Source organism: Electrona antarctica (assembly GCF_951216825.1).
Source record: "Electrona antarctica genome assembly, chromosome: 4".
NCBI classification, from domain to species: Eukaryota; Metazoa; Chordata; class Actinopteri; order Myctophiformes; family Myctophidae; genus Electrona; species Electrona antarctica.
The window spans coordinates 7782033-7804018 of record NC_136809.1 but is presented as its reverse complement, the minus strand read 5'-3'; the positions used below and the strand labels follow the sequence as shown (position 1 = coordinate 7804018).

The following is a 21986-nucleotide window of genomic DNA, read 5'->3' as shown; positions in this document are numbered from 1 at the left end:
TCCTGCTATTGTATTGAGTGTTCATATCATCTTGCAGGACAAGAAGGGGATGTGACCACAAACAAACGTATCATTGTCGCTGCCTGCCTGCCAGCCAGGCAGAAACATATTGTACTGTATATATTCATATTTCAACTTTTCATGTTTGTGTGAATTTTACCATTCTTTTATTAACCCTAATCTCTCACCCTTGCACGCACGCACGCACGCACGCACGCACGCACGCACGCACGCACGCACGCACGCACGCACGCACGCACGCACACAAGGTGACAAGATTTCTTCTCTCTCTCTCGACAGGATGAGGTCAACCAGATCATGGAGACAAATCTCTGGCTAAGACACGTACGTTTAATGCATGCATGCACACAACCTATTGACCATTTCCTAGAGCCACGCACGCACACGCGCACACACACACGCCAACCACTCTGTCACACGCTAGGAGTGGGAGGAAGGGATGTCTGTACCGGGTGTGATCAAATGCACACAACCTATTGTCCATTTCCTAGATGCGACACACGGCCTGTAGATCAGCTATTTTCTCGACCTTTCTGGGTGTTGGATTCCAAGAATTCCAAATTACTTTCTGAGAACGCTATTTGAAATAGAGCCATAGTGTATATTGAGTTTTTGACCACAAACCCACTCTGAATTAATGTATGGGACCCGAATGGAAACAAGACCGCAAGGTCTTTCTTCGGTGCTATCCTTTTGGACCAATTGTGCTTGACCCGTACCCCTATACTGTTTGCATTTTATTGTCTTATAAAATTATCAATCAATCAATCAATCAGTGAAATACATGACATGGCACGGCTCACGGTTCATTGGCGCGTGACATCGGTGTGCCTCAGTGAACAATATGATAATGAGAACAAAAAAACATTGAATACACAGTAAAACGTTCAGCATTACTTTACAAATGGTCTGGATCCAGAGGTCCATTTGGTTATTTGTATACACTCTCAGCGTTACACACCCGTAAGGGTCCATTTGGTTCCATTCATGCACTCTAGAATAAGATGAACACAGCAGAACTGTGTACAGTGTGAAGTGAAATAGACTGTTTTCAGACCTTCGTGTGAAGATGGTATAGACTCTAATCACTCAATACATTGAGTCTAAGTCTAATCAATATGATATGGCATTATGACCATGGGACACTCACTCACTGACCACTAGTCCCATCATCGATTGCCACAGACCCTGAACTCCTGACCTCATAGTCAGCTGTCCTCTCGAAATGGCACCCTAATTCAATGTGCGCTGTCTCCTAAAATTGGCACCCTTTTTTGGTAAACGTTTTAAACTTTCAGCACCCTGTGGACAAACCCCAGTACTTGAGTCGACGTGTACTGTAGAGGGGTACTTGAGGGAGTTCCAGGGGGGGACCCAGGGGGGGACCCAGCTAAATGATCATTTGGAACCAAATGGACCCTAACGGGTCCATTTGTACGCTCTCAGAGTTAAATTAGCATTGATTTTACAATATAAATTGGGGGTCCCAGAGATAGAAATGCTATAATAAATGGGGGTCCGTAGACTAATGCACGTCAAACTGGGGGTCCTTGAAATTAAATGGGTTGAGAATCACTGCTAGAGCCGTAACAATCTTCTCTTATGGGGGGTCCCTGGCATATCTTTTTCAATTGGGGGGTCCGCGGGCTAATTAGTGTCAATTTGGGGGTCCTTGACATGAAAAAGTTTGGGAACCACTGCTGTAGATAGTGGTCAAATAGGCCTTTTCGACCATCAGCAAGAGCACGCGGTCATAACGGGTTCCTAACGCCAACTCAAATGGGTTCAGATCTGAGCCAAGTATCCTGAGGAGGCTGAAGCCTGTCCTGGACGGGGTAATCCGGATGTAAAAACAAATCCACTCAACTACAAGGGAAGGTTGTTCAATCAAATTGTACTTGGGTTGAAGTTATGGAGTACTTGCTTTAAAATAAATACTGTAGTGTGTACTGTACACCAAGTGTACTTCATTACCGTCCACTACTACTGCTGATGAATTGTTTAGTTAATTATTAGATTTTGTATTCGAATAAACAACTGTAGCTAACCTGACGTGATCCCTGCTAGCACACAGCCTGGTTTAGTTTAGCTTAGTTTATTAAGGATCCCCATCAGTCTACTCTACACCGTAGTGGAGACTATTCTTCCTGCAGGGTCCAGGAAAGCATCACAATACAAATCATAAAATGTGAAATACGAAAACAAAACTATTGGTGCCTTAAGTTTCCTTTTGAAAGAAAAAGTATTTTTTGTTAAGAGTCAAAAGTGGGGGGAGCACACGCCAGTATGCAATGGCTCTGTACATGACTGTCTTCTTACTGTAAGTGCATTGGTTTTGGGCAGAGCTGCAATTTACAATTTACAATTTAGGCATTTAGCAGACGCTCTTAATCCAGAGCGACTTACATTAAGCAATAACAAAAGCATGGTATACATCACATATATAAAAAGTAGTTATCATGAATCATGCGTAAACTAAGAACGTAACAGTGGAGTATCTATGTAAACTATACATACTATACTATATAATATATTATACATGTGTACTATAAAGTGCTATGACTACATAAAGTGCAGTTCTAGAGCTGTCTACGTAACAAGCTATAAGTCTGTTTAAAATACTATCTAAGTCTACATAGTGTGCTATCTAAGGGGATAGGCTAGGGCAAGTGCTACGGGCCATGGTGGAGTCTGAAGAGGTGCACTGTAACTCGCCGTCACAGCACCTAGCTGGAACCGTAGAGGAATTGCACAACGTACGCCTTCAGAAAGCTCAAGTTAAAGAGGCAGTTTAGACGTTATATGATCTATTTATCCAGCAGCGTGATTCATGACCAGTGTAAACTCAGATTACGGAGGCAGTTCAGAGGCAGATGAGGCAGTATACCCTGTTAACACGCCGTCGACAGGCTTGTGTCGCTGGCTTTATATTCTTGTCCTTTTATGGTTCACTGAGCCACTGTTTACAAAGGGATCAGCAAAGGGAAGCTGTGTCAACAGAGCGGCCTCTGATAAAAGTGTTTATCAAAGTCACTCTGTTGACTATAGGTGGATTAATTCTGTGGCCTTGTTGCACACCTTGCATGAACAATTGAACCACTGTACTCCTTCAGCACCGAATATCTTCACCAGAAATAGCGGATTCACAACGCGTTGTGAGCTTTGTAAATCTGATAAATCATAAATGTTGTGCCGTGATACATGTATGTTCATGTGTGCCCTGGGATTTTGTGACATTCACACTTTTTTTGAGGAGCGCTAGCCCCTCCTATGCCCAGCGTTGTTGTGTTTGTGTGTACCGATTGGTAGCGATTGGTTGGGGCACCCCATACCGATGATTTGATTGGCTGAGCACCCCATAGAGATGATTTGATTGGCTGAGCAATGTGCGTATTGAGAATAAAGAGTGAGGACGGCCAATCCATGCAAGTAATACCTCATTTTTGTAGCTCTGTATGCTTAAATATTATCTATTTCTTATGTGAAACTCTTCCGAGGCCTGGTAGTTGTCATGCTGGGTCACAAAGGTGCAATGGCAATCCAGTCAGCGTGGGTAAAGGCTAGCTCCGTATATATACACAGTTAAACACTATGGCAACAAGCAGTTAATTGGCACGGTGATGCAATACCTCCTTTGTCGGCTCTAAATATACAAGCCGAGGTATGATTTCCAAATTGGTCTGGCCTCCTTTTCTTCTTTTATTATTTCATTTCTCCTTCTGTTCGTATCCCTGAGGCAACGTTAGGGTGCCAACTATTTCCTTTCTCCTTTACCTTTTAACTCTCTCTCTCTCTCTCCCTCTCTATGTCTATCTGTCTCTGTCACTCTCTCTCTCTCTCTCTCTCTCTCTCTCTCTCTCTCTCTCTCTCTCTCTCTGTATGAGTCAATCCTGCATCAGAGGGATTATTTAAGAGCAATCATTTTTGTCTTTGAAAGGACATGTCCCCCCCCCCCCCCCCCCCTATCAGTCATCTTATTATCTGTCCCAGGGACTCGTCGTGCCTTTCTGTCTCTCCGCCTCTCTTGATCTCTCATTTATTCCCAGTATTATTATTATATTAGCCGGGCCATAATGGTTATCTTTTGTGCTGTAAGCCCATAAGCTCTCAATTCAAGCAGACAATTTCCAACAAGCATTTCAGCCATTCACAAAATGCTGTGGGCTACACTTAATCAAACGCTCATTAAGCCTCTTGGAGCTCAGCTCTCCCCCCATTCCTCCACTCTATCTTCTGGGAATGCTACGTACAGGACAGCATCAATAACCCAGCCTCTGGAAATATAGCCATCATACTAGTGCCCAAGAAACCTCGCCCTTCAAAACCCACACACTACACCAGGGGTGCCCAAAAGGTAGATCGTGATCTACCAGTAGATCACAAGGGCTGTGCAGGTAGATCACATGACATGCCCCTAAAACAAGTATTACAAATATATATTTTTGGCATCTGCCACTTGAATTAAGGTGACTTGATTCATTGATTGACATCAAAAAAGGCCTGTCAGCTCAAACCCACAATGCAATATTTTGTTTTCAAGAGTGTTGCTGTGCACAAACGTCAGTAGCATTACAGATAAAATCCAAAAAACTACCTAACCTATTCCATTTCTCCATTCCAAGTGTATTTGTCTTATATCTAACGCCACTATTCCATATTTCAACTATTTCCAGCAATGGTATAATATTCTTTTTTCAGTAGGTAGATCTTGTTGAGCCAGTCATTTTGAAAGTAGCTCTCAAGTCAAAAAAGTTTGAGCACCCCTGCACTACACCACTTCAATGATCATGAGATGCCTGGAGAAACCCATTCTAAATACCATCCTGCCAGCTGTCTGCTGGACTCTGAGTCTCTGACCCAGGGTTGATGGACTCGTGGACTGATATTATGATGACATATGTTCGTCGACTACCTTTTTTCACTGGCGAAAACTAAATAGAAACAAAATGAAAACGAAGCTATCATTTAATGACTAAAACTAAGACTAAATATGTTGACAATTTCGTCAACAAATAAAAACCTCATTTTATACACTTGGTTGCAAGATGAAAATAGCATCGGCGACGGCATCAAGGCCCGCCAAAATACATTTTAGTCGACAAAATCAACTGTAGATTTAGTCGACTACAATCTTATGATATTTAGTCGAGGAAAAACTAGAACTCTACCGCAAGGTTCTGTATGAACGACAGCTTGAGGGTGACAAACGGTGCAACAAACAAACCAAAAAAAAACTTTCGGAGCTACTAAAATATACCTACGAATTTAGACAACTATAGCTTTCTACCATTCTAGCTGCATTGTACTGTGGGAGGGGTGGGAAAATGGAGAACAGGGAAGGCATCTATGAAATCAAGGCCAGCACAGGATTATAGGCTGATTCATGTGTTTTGGTCTGGGTTTCTCCTTTAATATCTAGTACGTCTTACATGTGTTGAACGGGCTGTGAAAACAGAATCTATGTAAATGTATGTGAATCACTCAACCGCGTGCCAACGCAACATGATATATTGTACATATATATGACGTACTCTTTCCGCACGCAGCCCTTTAATAACCCTTAGATGCAAATGGAGGCAGTGAGGCTTGATTGGTGTTTTCTGTAAACAATAAAGCACGCAACGCAGCCTTATCAGGTCATTGCATCTCCAGCCAATCATACCGTAAAAACTCCCATGGCAGATAAATGGAGAAAGGCAGCATGCCATGAACTGGTTAATTAACCCATTCTGTACGGGAACCCCTTTTGGTGTTTTAAGCATTCTGTTCTACTTTAGCTATTGAAAAATAGCAGATCTACAAGCTCATAGCGCGGCACCGAGTGCCGCGCTACGAGCTTGTAGGTCTGCTATTTTTGAAAAATCGTGAAAATGTGGCACAAATCTTTGAATATATTCTTTCAGAACAACATTTTTAACTCAAATCTTTGCTTCTGGGGGGTCCCTGGAACAACATATTTTCAGATGTGGGTCGGCCGTCAATTTCATATATTTTTGGGGGTCCTTGAAACATGAAAATGTTTTTCAAAGAACTGTCAGGATTTAGAAGACATAATTTTGTAGAATCTTTTCTCAGGTCCAAATGGTTTAAAGAGCTCCTACGGTAATTACCGTGGATTAATTCGCCTCGCTAATGAAGGAATTCATCTCGACTGGCATGGAAATATAGCCAAAGCCATGGATTTTACTGCCTTTGAAATTGCACCCTGCAGGTGTGTTGATAGAAAAGCAAGCAAATCCCCCCCTCTCTCTCTTTCTCTGTATACTCACTACAAAGGGGATAATAGGAGTGGTTCCCAAACCTTTTCATGTCAAGGACCCCCAAATTGCCACTCATTAGAAAATATATGCCTGCATGGAAGCCCCATAAGAGAAGAATGTTAATGGCTCTGGCAGTGATCTTCACCGATTTTCATTTCAAGGACCCCCAGGTTTGACCTGAATTACAGTATAGGCTACGGACCTGCATTTAAAGGACAACTTTGGTTTTTTTCAACCAAGGTTCATGTTTTAGGTTGTTATTAGAGAAAGTAAAAGAGGAGTGTTATTTTTTTTTCATTTGTTGCTTTCTTTCGTTTTAGGGATTTTAGCTGTTTTTGACAGGGGGGCGGGGGCATTCGAGCATGGGGCTAAATATGTATTTTATAGAGATTTATTTTTTAATTATTTACTATAGTCCTAATAAACCCCAGGAAATTTCATCTGGCCACAAAAAAATCACAGGATCTACTGAATATGAAGTATAGCCACACTGTGTGTCATAGGCTCAATATGTCAGTTTGACACATTCAGTAAATCTCGTGATCTTCTGTGGCCAGATGAAATTTCCTGGGGTTTATTAGGAATATAGTAAATAATTAAAAAATAAATCGCTATAAAATGTTCTAAAAAAATACATATTTAGCCCCATGCTCGAATGCCCCCGCCCCCTGACAAAAACAGCTAAAATCCCTAAAACGAAAGAAAGCAGCAAAGGAAAAAATCATCTTTTACTTTCTCTAATAACAACCTAAAACATGAACCTTGGTTGAAAAAAACTAAAGTTGTCCTTGAATGGCATTTCTATCTCTGCGGGACCCCATTGTACATTGTAAAATCAAAGTTAATTTAACTCTGAGAGTGTACATTTGTACACTCTCAGAGTTACAGACCCATAAGGGTCCATTTGGTTCCTAATTATCATTTAGCTGGGGTCCCCCTGGAACTCTCTCAAGGGACTTACAGTGTTTGTGTTTGTGTGGGTCTGCACCGTGTTCCAGATCTGGAACGACTACAAGCTGAAGTGGATGCCGGTGGAGTTTGACGGTATCGAGTTCATCAGGGTTCCTTCCAACAAGATATGGAGACCCGACATAGTGCTCTACAACAAGTAAGGCTATCATCGTTATCAAAATAATCATTATGACATTAAAGGTTTAACTTCATGACATTAATTTATTAAAATTGTCCCTTTTTCTTCTAGGTTTTATGATCTTAATTAGACCCACACAACCTGAACTTTGAACTTACAGTGGATTTTCTGTGGTCTGGGGGTTTTCTATGTGTGTTATGAAGGCTTTTGAGCTGCAATGAAAACAGGCAAAATCCCTCAACAGTGATATCTGCTGGCAAATTGTCATGTCATATATGGGATTTGTGGACTGTTGCGGTGCGTTTTAACAGCGGGCGAGCATCGGCCGACACATCACCTAATCGCCCGGTATCCCCCAAAAAGACGAATTATTTTCATCTTTTCGGGCGACATTCCTCCGCCCACTTTTCGAATATCGGCTGTTCGCCTAGCTGCTATCGCCGGTAGTCGCCGGGTCCCATTATAGACAAATAATGCACTTCCGTGCTGTCGCCCGCTGTTAAAATGTACTGTCACATCACAGTCCACAGACACATCAGAGCACTTTTTTAATTTTTTGGGGTACAATTGAGCTCAGAAAACAAAAGAAAAAATATGTTGGTTTTTTTATGTCACCAGACCTTTAATGACTATATGGTCCAGCCCTCTTATTTTACAGCCCGCTATTATACTTTGTAACAAAATGCATTAGTGTTGACATATTGTTTCTGTCGGGAAGAAACCAACTCCAAAATGTTCATTTTTCAGGAAATGAAAAATATATTTTTTAAGGAAATGAAGATTTTTTAAAACGATGCAATACTGCCTCATCAAAGTTGGTGTTGTGACTTTATATATTGTCAATTACTTGCATGAGAAGGAAAGAGGTGGTGGAGTTAGCTGTTTAAGCAGACAGTTTGAGGGTCCAATGGTTTTGTCCATTCCATTGGTTCAATACTTTAAAAACAACACACCGACGTAAAGGGTGTTCAATAGCACTGATTTATGGGGGGGGGGGGGGGAATCAAAAACCTCAAAATGGAGTCATAGGGTTTCCTCCCGACAGCAACGATATGCAAAATTGAGGCTCTATTGGTGCAGCGAGAGTCATTTGCATGAAGAGCTTTTGATCAATTCTTCCTTTTCCTTCATCTAATTCTGAACTCATTTCCTCTTAGAATGGGCCTCATAATGTAAGTCAAAGGCTTTGTGTCATTATTCTACTATTCACAGTGAGATGGTAATTCACTTTCGTCGTTGGCCATTTCTTTATCCTAATACTCCTTTTCTGTCCTCGTCAAACCCTCAGCTCTTTATCGTCTCCTCTCTCTCTACCGTACTCTCTCTACCGTACTCTCTCTACCGTACTCTCTCTACCGTACTCTCTCTACCGTACTCTCTCTACCGTACTCTCTCTACCGTAATCCTCCCCTTCATTCTCCCATTCCGCCTTTCTTCTTCTTCTTCTTCCTCTTTGTCCTCCTCACCCTAACTACTGCTTCCTGCTTAACCCTCTCCTCTGTCTGTCCATACATACTGACATGCTGTCTCGCAAAAAAACACTATCCAACACACACTAAAACATACTCGCATGCACGATTGTACACACACACACACACGCACACACCATACATACTGACATGCTGTCTCGCAAAAAAACACTATCCAACACACACTAAAACATACTCACATGCACGATTGTACACACACACACACACGCACACACACACACACACACACACACACACACACACACACACACACACACACACACACACACACACACACACACACACACACACACACACACACACACACACACACACACACGCACCATACATACTGACATGCTGTCTCGCAAAAAAACACTATCCAACACACACTAAAACATACTCCCATGCACGATTGTACACACACACACACACGCACACACACACGCACACACACGCACACACACACACACACACACACGCACACGCACACGCACACGCAACACGCAACACGCACACACGTGTACACACACGCACGTACGCACACACACACACACTGATACACTATAATAGTGCCGTAGGAGACTTTCTTGTGGAGGATAAGACCAAAGCTCTCCTGAAGTTCGACGGCACCATCACCTGGGTTCCCCCGGCCATCTTTAAGTCCTCCTGCCCCATGGACATCACCTACTTCCCCTTTGACTACCAGAACTGCTCCATGAAGTTTGGCTCCTGGACCTACGACAAGGCCAAGATAGACCTCGTCCTCATAGGGTCCAAGGTTCGGTGCTCGATCGATCCCGTGCATTGTGTGTTACCTGTGCATCATGAAGTCATATGGAATAAATGAGCAGTAGATAATTCATTTTATTCCTCGCCTGCTGTTGACACAAATGTCTTGTTTTCAAATGAATGGACAACTTTATTATTATTATTATTTTTGTGTTTTTTTTTTTCCAACCGAGGTTCATGTTTTAGGTTGTTATTAGAGAAAGTAAAAGATGAGTGTTAAACTTTTCTCATTTGCTGCATTCTTTTTTCTTTTTTTTGTTGTTGCAGCTTTCGCCTTTATTTTATATATAGGGACAGACAGTAGGCTGACAGGAAATGGGAAGAGAGATGGGGGGGTGACATGCAGTAAAGGCCCACTGCCAGACTCAGACTTCTGGCCAAGGTGCCTGGACCACTGAGCCATGGCCCAGGCCGCATTCTTTTGTTTTAACGATTTTACCTATTTTTAACAGGGTGTTGGGGGCATTCGAACAAGTGGCTAAATATCTTCTTATTTAGCTATAACCACTTTTTCAAAAATAGCTCAAATTGTTAAAATGAAAGACAGCAGCAAATGAAACAAAATCTACGCTCATCTTTTACTTTCTCCAATAACAACCTAAAACATGAACCTTTTGGTTCACTATCTCTCTATAGGTGAACCTCAAGGACTTCTGGGAGAGCGGCGAGTGGGAGATCATCGACGCGCCGGGCTACAAGCACGACATCAAGTACAACTGCTGCGAGGAGATCTACCCAGACATCACGTACTCCTTCTACATCCGCCGCCTGCCCCTCTTCTACACCATCAACCTGATCATCCCCTGCCTCCTCATCTCCTTCCTCACCGTGCTGGTCTTCTATCTCCCGTCGGATTGCGGAGAGAAGGTCACGCTCTGTATCTCCGTCCTGCTTTCCCTCACCGTTTTCTTGCTAGTCATCACCGAGACCATCCCCTCCACGTCACTCGTCATACCATTGATCGGCGAGTACCTCCTCTTCACCATGATCTTCGTCACCCTGAGCATCGTCATCACCGTGTTCGTGCTCAACGTGCACTACCGCACGCCGACGACGCACACCATGCCGGCATGGGTGCGCTCCGTCTTCCTGAAGGTGCTGCCGCGGATCATGCTGATGAGGAGGCCCACGGACCAGGAGGGAAAGGCCGTCGGAGGATCGACGGACAGCAGCGGAGGGGAGGCGGGCGGAGCCGGAGGGGGCGGAGGAAGTGGGGGAGGGAAGGGCGCCAAGGGAGGGAAGCGGCGGAAGAACAGTCTGACGCAGGTGAGTGCAGGGTCGGCTGGATTATTGAGCCCTGGGTACTGTGGGCTGGCTGGCATGTCACTTGTCGTCATCATCGCATGCTTGAATGAATGAATGAATGAAATATTTATTAACAGTTTGCAGAATTACAGTACATTTCGAGCACAAACTCAATACAAAGGCTGTTAACTGTGAGTGGACGACCCAATTAAGCATTACACTTGTTTCCAACAGGGTCCACCATGTTCAATTCATCAAAACATTTAGAGACGTACAAATAGACACTTCTATATAGACAAAGAACAGAACAGGAATTCATCATAATGGAGGTAAAAAGGGAAAATAAACATATACAGTGAGGGAAAAGGGGGGGGGGGGGGCGGATTCAGATTTTACGGGGGCCAGTTTCGAATTGCAGCCATCCGTAGGTGCCCTTTGAGAGCGGTTTTGAAGGAGTCAAGGGATTCACATGTCTTAATGACTGTTGGTAGGGCGTTCCACATTTTGCTGGCATAGGAGCGAAAATAATTGAGTCCCTTGTTTGTGCCGAATCTGGGTTGTACATGGTATTATAGGTAGACCATATACTTATGGTATATGGTGTAAAATACTGGCTACTGGTTGTCCTGGGCTTGCTGGCATGTGACTGACAGGTGGATGGGTCGTTTGGCATGCTGATTGGCTGGCTTGAAGTCAACACGCAGTAGACGGCATCGTGATAACTGTAGTATGAGCCAGCGCATGGTGAAAGGAAATATGGGGAACGAACTGGCCAGATGTATGGAGAACCCGGATGACTGGGGTTGACAATGGAGGTCTCATCTGTGGACGGCCTAGATATCCCTTGGGTAGAAGTACACCCATATACATAGAGATATATAGGTAGAATATACCATGGTATATTCATGTCACTTGTCGTCATCATCGCATGCTTTTCAATGATTGTTGCTTTGACAAACATTGCAGTTGTATTGAAGTGTACTCGGGTACGAAACAACTTTACTAATGTGAACGCTGGCCGGCGGGGGGGGGGGGGGGGGGGAGGCGGGGGGAGGGCAATCGTATTCGAGGATCTGGTTAACCCTTGTTTGTAAATAGTTGATACTGTATATGTACTGAGCAATGTACTGTATGTGGTTTCACAACCAAACAGCCAGATAGCACTGAAACTACAAGTAGAATCCACGACTGACACAATTTACAATTACAATTTAGGCATTTAGCAGACGCTCTTAATCCAGAGCGACTTACATTAGGCAAGAACAAAAGTATGGGAATACATCACATATATAAAATGCATTTATCAAGAAACATGCGTAAGCTAAGAACGTAACTAGAACATATCTATATAATGACACTATACATATTAACTATACATACTATACTATGCTATACATATATACTATGATGTGCTATGACTATATACAATGCAATTATTGTGCTGTCTACATGACATGCTATAAGTCTGTTTCAAATGCTATCTAAGTCTAAAGACACCCCTGCTTGCTCCTCTGGTTGTGCTTTGCCAGCAGGCAGGAGGCGGCGGCTCACTGAACTGTCTGGAGTTCGGGGACAACAAGCTCTCTTCCTCCATGGAGGGCTGTGCCGGGAAGAAATGTCCGTGCCCGTGCCAGCAGCACGGGAAGGACGCGCCGGAGACGGGGGACCCGGGGAAGCTGTCTCGCCATCAGCTGAGTCCTCAGAGCATCAACGCGGTGGTCGCCTACTCCGTGATGTCTCCCGAGATCAAGCAGGCCATCGAGAGCGTCAAATACATTGCAGAGAACATGAAGAGCCGCAACAAAGCCAAAGAGGTGAGTGATTGCCGTTTTCAATGTTGACACTGGTTTAAGGCCGCACAATACATCGTTATCGTATCGTTATCGAGGTATGAACATATACAGCAATATCAGTGTCGCAAAAAGGCAACGGTATCGCGATATATCAATATATCGTCCACTTCTAAAGCCAGCAACATCACATCCATGCTAGTTTTCATTGTTGCTATACATAGAATATCAATGTTGCAACACTTGAAATTTTAACGGTAATGACATAAATATATATATATATTTTATCGATATCGCAATATTTGGCATAAATACTGAGATATGACATTTCGTCCATATCGTGCAGCCCTACACTGGATGAGTACAGAAAAGTTAAGTTCTGTTCTAATTGTCTCACAGAGAGAGAGAGGGCACAGGTTATTCTTGGTATTACTTGTTGAGACACACAAAAACTCTCAATTGTCATACAAATTGTAAAATCAGCCTAATGCCTGTATATCATTTTTTCAAATACACTTTATTTTATAAAAGTTTATACTTTACATGAGCTTAGGGCCGGATTTAGCCAGCCCCACTCAGGTGGGCAGACAGAATTGTAAGGGGGGCGACTCCGCCGGCGCAGGTGGGGTGTCAAACCCACATTGGGTGGGCAGGACGCACGTTTGGGTGGGCTATGCCCACCCCTGCCCCCCCCTAGAACCGGCCCTGGACTGTTAAGTAGTCTATGTTAAGTGGTCTATAAGCTTTACTGTAGAAGTAAGTTGACAGAACTCCAAAACCAAGACGGTGGAAAAAGAATGACCCACATTGTGGACAACTTTACATTTTCTAAATCCCCGGCCGGAACACATGCAGACTACCCGTGCAGTGTGTGGCAAACACCATGCATAATTCATCTATTCGTTCTAACGAAGGACAGGGGAGAACGTTGTTGTGATGCCGGGCATAGCTGGTGCATAGCAGCACGTGCCCCCACTGTAGGAGTCAACACTGTAATGCCGGGCATGGCTGGTGCATAGCAGCACGCGCCCCCACTGTAGGAGTCAACACTGTAATGCCGGGCATGGCTGGTGCATAGCAGCACGCGCCCCCACTGTAGGAGTCAACACTGTGATGCCGGGCATGGCTGGTGCATAGCAGCACGCGCCCCCACTGTAGGAGTCAACACTGTGATGCCGGGCATGGCTGGTGCATAGCAGCACGCGCCCCCACTGTAGGAGTCAACACTGTGATGCTGGGCATGGCTGGTGCATAGCAGCACACACCCCCACTGTAGGAGTCAACACTGTGATGCGGGGCATGGCTGGTGCAAAGCAGCACGCGCCCCCACTGTAGGAGTCAACACTGTGATGCCGGGCATGGCTGGTGCATAGCAGCACGCGCCCCCACTGTAGGAGTCAACACTGTGATGCCGGGCATGGCTGGTGCATAGCAGCACGCGCCCCCACTGTAGGAGTCAACACTGTGATGCTGGGCATGGCTGGTGCATAGCAGCACGCGCCCCCACTGTAGGAGTCAACACTGTGATGCGGGGCATGGCTGGTGCATAGCACCGCGTGCCCCCACTGTAGGAGTCAACACTGTGATGCTGGGCATGGCTGGTGCATAGCAGCACGCGCCCCCACTGTAGGAGTCAACACTGTGATGCTGGGCATGGCTGGTGCATAGCAGCACGCGCCCCCACTCTAGGAGTCAACACTGTGATGCTGGGCATGGCTGGTGCATAGCACCGCGCGCCCCCACTGTAGGAGTCAACACTGTGATGCGGGGCATGGCTGGTGCATAGCAGCACGCGCCCCCACTGTAGGAGTCAACACTGTGATGCGGGGCATGGCTGGTGCATAGCACGCGGCCACGCGCCCCCACTGTAGGAGTCAACACTTTGATGCGGGGCATGGCTGGTGCATAGCACGCGGCCATGCGCCCCCACTGTAGGAGTCAACACTGTGATGCCGGGCATGGCTGGTGCATAGCACGCGGCCACGCGCCCCCACTGTAGGAGTCAACACTGTGATGCCGGGCATGGCTGGTGCATAGCACCGCACGCCCCCACTGTAGGAGTCAACACTGTGATGCCGGGCATGGCTGGTGCATAGCAGCACGTGCCCCCACTGTAGGAGTCAACACTGTGATGCGGGGCATGGCTGGTGCATAGCACGCGGCCATGCGCCCCCACTGTATGAGTCAACACTGTGATGCTGGGCATGGCTGGTGCATAGCAGCACGCGCCCCCACTGTAGGAGTCAACACTGTGATGCTGGGCATGGCTGGTGCATAGCACCGCGTGTCCCCACTGTAGGAGTCAACACTGTGATGCTGGGCATGGCTGGTGCATAGCAGCACGCGTCCCCACTGTAGGAGTCAACACTGTGATGCTGGGCATGGCTGGTGCATAGCAGCACGCGCCCCCACTGTAGGAGTCAACACTGTGATGCTGGGCATGGCTGGTGCATAGCACCGCGTGCCCCCACTGTAGGAGTCAACACTGTGATGCTGGGCATGGCTGGTGCATAGCAGCAATCGCCCCCACTGTAGGAGTCAACACTGTGATGCTGGGCATGGCTGGTGCATAACAGCACGCGCCCCACTGTAGGAGTCAACACTGTGATGCTGGGCATGGCTGGTGCATAGCACCGCGCGCCCCCACTGTAGGAGTCAACACTGTGATGCTGGGCATGGCTGGTGCATAGCAGCATGCGCCCCCACTGTAGGAGTCAACACTGTGATGCTGGGCATGGCTGGTGCATAGCACCGCGTGCCCCCACTGTAGGAGTCAACACTGTGATGCTGGGCATGGCTGGTGCATAGCACGCGGCCACGCGCCCCCACTGTAGGAGTCAACACTGTGATGCTGGGCATGGCTGGTGCATAGCACGCGGCCACACGCCCCCACTGTAGGAGTCAACACTGTGATGCGGGGCATGGCTGGTGCATAGCAGCACGTGCCCCCACTGTAGGAGTCAACACTGTAATGCCGGGCATGGCTGGTGCATAGCAGCACGCGCCCCCACTGTAGGAGTCAACACTGTAATGCCGGGCATGGCTGGTGCATAGCAGCACGCGCCCCCACTGTAGGAGTCAACACTGTGATGCCGGGCATGGCTGGTGCATAGCAGCACGCGCCCCCACTGTAGGAGTCAACACTGTGATGCCGGGCATGGCTGGTGCATAGCAGCACGCGCCCCCACTGTAGGAGTCAACACTGTGATGCTGGGCATGGCTGGTGCATAGCAGCACACACCCCCACTGTAGGAGTCAACACTGTGATGCGGGGCATGGCTGGTGCAAAGCAGCACGCGCCCCCACTGTAGGAGTCAACACTGTGATGCCGGGCATGGCTGGTGCATAGCAGCACGCGCCCCCACTGTAGGAGTCAACACTGTGATGCCGGGCATGGCTGGTGCATAGCAGCACGCGCCCCCACTGTAGGAGTCAACACTGTGATGCTGGGCATGGCTGGTGCATAGCAGCACGCGCCCCCACTGTAGGAGTCAACACTGTGATGCTGGGCATGGCTGGTGCATAGCAGCACGCGCCCCCACTGTAGGAGTCAACACTGTGATGCGGGGCATGGCTGGTGCATAGCACCGCGTGCCCCCACTGTAGGAGTCAACACTGTGATGCTGGGCATGGCTGGTGCATAGCAGCACGCGCCCCCACTGTAGGAGTCAACACTGTGATGCTGGGCATGGCTGGTGCATAGCAGCACGCGCCCCCACTCTAGGAGTCAACACTGTGATGCTGGGCATGGCTGGTGCATAGCACCGCGCGCCCCCACTGTAGGAGTCAACACTGTGATGCGGGGCATGGCTGGTGCATAGCAGCACGCGCCCCCACTGTAGGAGTCAACACTGTGATGCGGGGCATGGCTGGTGCATAGCACGCGGCCACGCGCCCCCACTGTAGGAGTCAACACTTTGATGCGGGGCATGGCTGGTGCATAGCACGCGGCCATGCGCCCCCACTGTAGGAGTCAACACTGTGATGCCGGGCATGGCTGGTGCATAGCACGCGGCCACGCGCCCCCACTGTAGGAGTCAACACTGTGATGCCGGGCATGGCTGGTGCATAGCACCGCACGCCCCCACTGTAGGAGTCAACACTGTGATGCCGGGCATGGCTGGTGCATAGCAGCACGTGCCCCCACTGTAGGAGTCAACACTGTGATGCGGGGCATGGCTGGTGCATAGCACGCGGCCATGCGCCCCCACTGTATGAGTCAACACTGTGATGCTGGGCATGGCTGGTGCATAGCAGCACGCGCCCCCACTGTAGGAGTCAACACTGTGATGCTGGGCATGGCTGGTGCATAGCACCGCGTGCCCCCACTGTAGGAGTCAACACTGTGATGCTGGGCATGGCTGGTGCATAGCAGCACGCGTCCCCACTGTAGGAGTCAACACTGTGATGCTGGGCATGGCTGGTGCATAGCAGCACGCGCCCCCACTGTAGGAGTCAACACTGTGATGCTGGGCATGGCTGGTGCATAGCACCGCGTGCCCCCACTGTAGGAGTCAACACTGTGATGCTGGGCATGGCTGGTGCATAGCAGCAATCGCCCCCACTGTAGGAGTCAACACTGTGATGCTGGGCATGGCTGGTGCATAGCAGCAATCGCCCCCACTGTAGGAGTCAACACTGTGATGCTGGGCATGGCTGGTGCATAGCACCGCGCGCCCCCACTGTAGGAGTCAACACTGTGATGCTGGGCATGGCTGGTGCATAACAGCACGCGCCCCCACTGTAGGAGTCAACACTGTGATGCTGGGCATGGCTGGTGCATAGCACCGCGCGCCCCCACTGTAGGAGTCAACACTGTGATGCTGGGCATGGCTGGTGCATAGCACGCGGCCACGCGCCCCCACTGTAGGAGTCAACACTGTGATGCTGGGCATGGCTGGTGCATAGCACGCGGCCACACGCCCCCACTGTAGGAGTCAACACTGTGATGCGGGGCATGGCTGGTGCATAGCACTCGGCCACGCGCCCCACTGTAGGAGTCAACACTGTGATGCGGGGCATGGCTGGTGCATAGCACGCGGCCACGCGCCCCCACTGTAGGAGTCAACACTGTGATGCGGGGCATGGCTGGTGCATAGCACGCGGCCACGCGCCCCCACTATAGGAGTCAACACTGTGATGCTGGGCATGGCTGGTGCATAGCACGCGGCCACGCGCCCCCCACTGTAGGAGTCAACACTGTGATGCTGGGCATGGCTGGTGCATAGCACCGCACGCCCCCACTGTAGGAGTCAACACTGTGATGCCGGGCATGGCTGGTGCATAGCAGCACGTGCCCCCACTGTAGGAGTCAACACTGTGATGCGGGGCATGGCTGGTGCATAGCACGCGGCCATGCGCCCCCACTGTATGAGTCAACACTGTGATGCTGGGCATGGCTGGTGCATAGCAGCACGCGCCCCCACTGTAGGAGTCAACACTGTGATGCTGGGCATGGCTGGTGCATAGCACCGCGTGCCCCCACTGTAGGAGTCAACACTGTGATGCTGGGCATGGCTGGTGCATAGCAGCACGCGCCCCCACTGTAGGAGTCAACACTGTGATGCTGGGCATGGCTGGTGCATAGCAGCACGCGCCCCCACTGTAGGAGTCAACACTGTGATGCTGGGCATGGCTGGTGCATAGCACCGCGTGCCCCCACTGTAGGAGTCAACACTGTGATGCTGGGCATGGCTGGTGCATAGCAGCAATCGCCCCCACTGTAGGAGTCAACACTGTGATGCTGGGCATGGCTGGTGCATAGCAGCATGCGCCCCCACTGTAGGAGTCAACACTGTGATGCTGGGCATGGCTGGTGCATAGCACCGCGTGCCCCCACTGTAGGAGTCAACACTGTGATGCTGGGCATGGCTGGTGCATAGCACGCGGCCACGCGCCCCCACTGTAGGAGTCAACACTGTGATGCGGGGCATGGCTGGTGCATAGCACGCAGCCACGCGCCCCCACTGTAGGAGTCAACACTGTGATGCGGGGCATGGCTGGTGCATAGCACGCGGCCACGCGCCCCACTGTAGGAGTCAACACTGTGATGCGGGGCATGGCTGGTGCATAGCACGCGGCCACGCGCCCCCACTGTAGGAGTCAACACTGTGATGCTGGGCATGGCTGGTGCATAGCACGCGGCCACGCGCCCCCACTGTAGCAGTCAACACTGTGATGCTGGGCATGGCTGGTGCATAGCAGCACGCGCCCCCACTGTAGGAGTCAACACTGTGATGCGGGGCATGGCTGGTGCATAGCACGCAGCCACGCGCCCCCACTGTAGGAGTCAACACTGTGATGCGGGGCATGGCTGGTGCATAGCACGCGGCCACGCGCCCCCACTGTAGGAGTCAACACTGTGATGCTGGGCATGGCTGGTGCATAGCACCGCGTGCCCCCACTGTAGGAGTCAACACTGTGATGCTGGGCATGGCTGGTGCATAGCAGCAATCGCCCCCACTGTAGGAGTCAACACTGTGATGCTGGGCATGGCTGGTGCATAGCAGCATGCGCCCCCACTGTAGGAGTCAACACTGTGATGCTGGGCATGGCTGGTGCATAGCACCGCGTGCCCCCACTGTAGGAGTCAACACTGTGATGCTGGGCATGGCTGGTGCATAGCACGCGGCCACGCGCCCCCACTGTAGGAGTCAACACTGTGATGCGGGGCATGGCTGGTGCATAGCACGCAGCCACGCGCCCCCACTGTAGGAGTCAACACTGTGATGCGGGGCATGGCTGGTGCATAGCACGCGGCCACGCGCCCCACTGTAGGAGTCAACACTGTGATGCGGGGCATGGCTGGTGCATAGCACGCGGCCACGCGCCCCCACTGTAGGAGTCAACACTGTGATGCTGGGCATGGCTGGTGCATAGCACGCGGCCACGCGCCCCCACTGTAGCAGTCAACACTGTGATGCTGGGCATGGCTGGTGCATAGCAGCACGCGCCCCCACTGTAGGAGTCAACACTGTGATGCGGGGCATGGCTGGTGCATAGCACGCAGCCACGCGCCCCCACTGTAGGAGTCAACACTGTGATGCGGGGCATGGCTGGTGCATAGCACACGGCCACGCGCCCCCACTGTAGGAGTCAACACTGTGATGCTGGGCATGGCTGGTGCATAGCACGTGGCCACGCGCCCCCACTGTAGGAGTCAACACTGTGATGCGGGGCATGGCTGGTGCATAGCACGCGGCCACGCGCCCCCACTGTAGGAGTCAACACTGTGATGCGGGGCATGGCTGGTGCATAGCAGCACGCGCCCCCACTGTAGGAGTCAACACTGTGATGCGGGGCATGGCTGGTGCATAGCTCGCGGCCACGCGCCCCCACTGTAGGAGTCAACACTGTGATGCGGGGCATGGCTGGTGCATAGCAGCACGTGCCCCCACTGTAGGAGTCAACACTGTGATGCTGGGCATGGCTGGTGCATAGCAGCACGCGCCCCCACTGTAGGAGTCAACACTGTGATGCGGGGCATGGCTGGTGCATAGCACGCGGCCACGCGCCCCCACTGTAGGAGTCAACACTGTGATGCTGGGCATGGCTGGTGCATAGCAGCACGCGGCCACGCGCCCCCACTGTAGGAGTCAACACCGCCATAACTCAGACCCACACAGCTTTAGATTTATGGAAGGAATTGATGCCGCCCTCCCTGTCAGTTATACTATAAGCGTACAGCAGGAGGATAGTCTCTCTCGTTACGGGAGAGAGCAGCCTTTTATTGGTATATCTCTGCTGTCGGGAGGAAACCACCTAACTCCAAAATGTTCATTTTTCAGGAAATGAAAAATACAATTTTTTCAGGAAATTAAGAAAACCTTATATTTTGAAAACAAAGCAATACTGCCTCATCAAAGTTGGTGTTGTGACTTTATATATTCATAGTCATTTACTTCCATGACAGGGGAAGAGGTGGTGGAGTTAGTTGTTTTAGCAGACAGTTTGAGGATCAAATGGAGTTAAGAGGTTTTGTCCTAAGCACTACTTTCCATTGGTTCAATATTTTCGAAACAAAACACAGACGTAAAGGGTGTTCAATAGCACTGATTTATAAAAAAAAAAAAAAAAAAAAAATGGAGTTAGGAGGTTTCCTCCCGACAGCAACGATTATGCAAAACCCTTGACTCAATCAGCGTTGTCACCAAGCGTCGGTGTCTGCTTTTGATACTTTGGTTTGAATTCGATTATCATAGTAATTTGTTTTCGTTTTTGAAATGATGCGTTCAATTTTGAATATACGTAAATAAACATAGAAAAAAGAGAGACGATCCATGGGCACTCAAAGGTAAACGGAGGAATAGGCTTCATTTAATTAAAAGGCAATATGTTTTGACTATAAGTGGTCTTCATCAACGGCGAACTATTCATTCATTTAATTCCAACCCTGTTGAAGACCAGTTGTGGTCGAAACATAATTGCCACTTGCCTTTAAATGTAATAAAGGCTATTCCTCCTTTTACCTTTGAGTGCCTGGATCGTCTCTCGTTTGAACCGTGTGAGAGCACCTTTTTACATGTATTTACTTTGTAGTCACTTTTGTTTTTGTATCTCCGGTGAGCACCTGGTTATTCCTGTTTTTTTTCCCGACAGTAAATAAACATGTTTATCTCTTTTCATTGTGTCTGTCTTTTATGTTTTCTTTGTTTGCTCCCCATACTGTGAAATCCACGCGTCGTCACCCCATTAACTCACACAAACCTTCCATCTATCTCCCTTCTGGTCCTGAATCACCCCCGGCTTGTCTCCCTCCTCTCTCTCCTCTCCCCCGCCTCTATAAATCTCCTTCACCTCCTTCGCCGTACTCTTCCACTCCTTCTATACTTCACTGTTCCTTCCCCCACATGCATGTGTCACCGTCCCACAGGTGGAGGATGATTGGAAGTACGTGGCCATGGTTATCGACAGAATCTTCCTGTGGGTGTTTGTGACGGTGTGCATCCTCGGAACGTTGGGCCTCTTCCTCCAGCCTCTGATTGGCTTCTTCTCATAGCCGCAGTTTCCCAGAAAGAAAACGAACAATCGGGGCTCACTATACCGCCCCCAATCCTGTGATCCTGTGATCCAATCCTGCGATAGTCACGAACTCTCCTGTCCTCGTATTGACCAACAGGGTTTCTCACGTTCTCGTTCCTAAAGCCCAAACCACACCAAAGGGTCGGGTTCGGGACAAAACCTTTTTTTTTAACCCATTTAGACCTGACGTCGGATCCACCCGACGTGGATTTTACAAATATGTCTTCTAAATCCTGACAGTTTTCTGAAAAACCTATGTTTCTATATCAGTGGTTCTCAAACTTTTTCATGTCAAGGA

General features: G+C 48.9%; 1 protein-coding gene across 1 annotated transcript in view; it reads left to right on the top strand.

Moving 5' to 3' along the window:
• The window catches only part of LOC306922181 (neuronal acetylcholine receptor subunit alpha-3-like), a gene marked incomplete at both ends in the record, with an annotated part of 26321 nt that extends 4656 nt beyond the window's left edge, over positions 1 to 21665 (top strand). The window contains 6 exons of the mRNA XM_079499577.1: positions 301 to 345; positions 7280 to 7389; positions 9414 to 9621; positions 10269 to 10898; positions 12407 to 12691; positions 21540 to 21665. Coding sequence (XP_079355703.1) covers positions 301 to 345; positions 7280 to 7389; positions 9414 to 9621; positions 10269 to 10898; positions 12407 to 12691; positions 21540 to 21665 — 1404 coding nt within the window. The remainder of the gene's footprint in view (positions 1 to 300; positions 346 to 7279; positions 7390 to 9413; positions 9622 to 10268; positions 10899 to 12406; positions 12692 to 21539) is intronic.
• Positions 21666 to 21986: the final 321 nt, after the last annotated feature.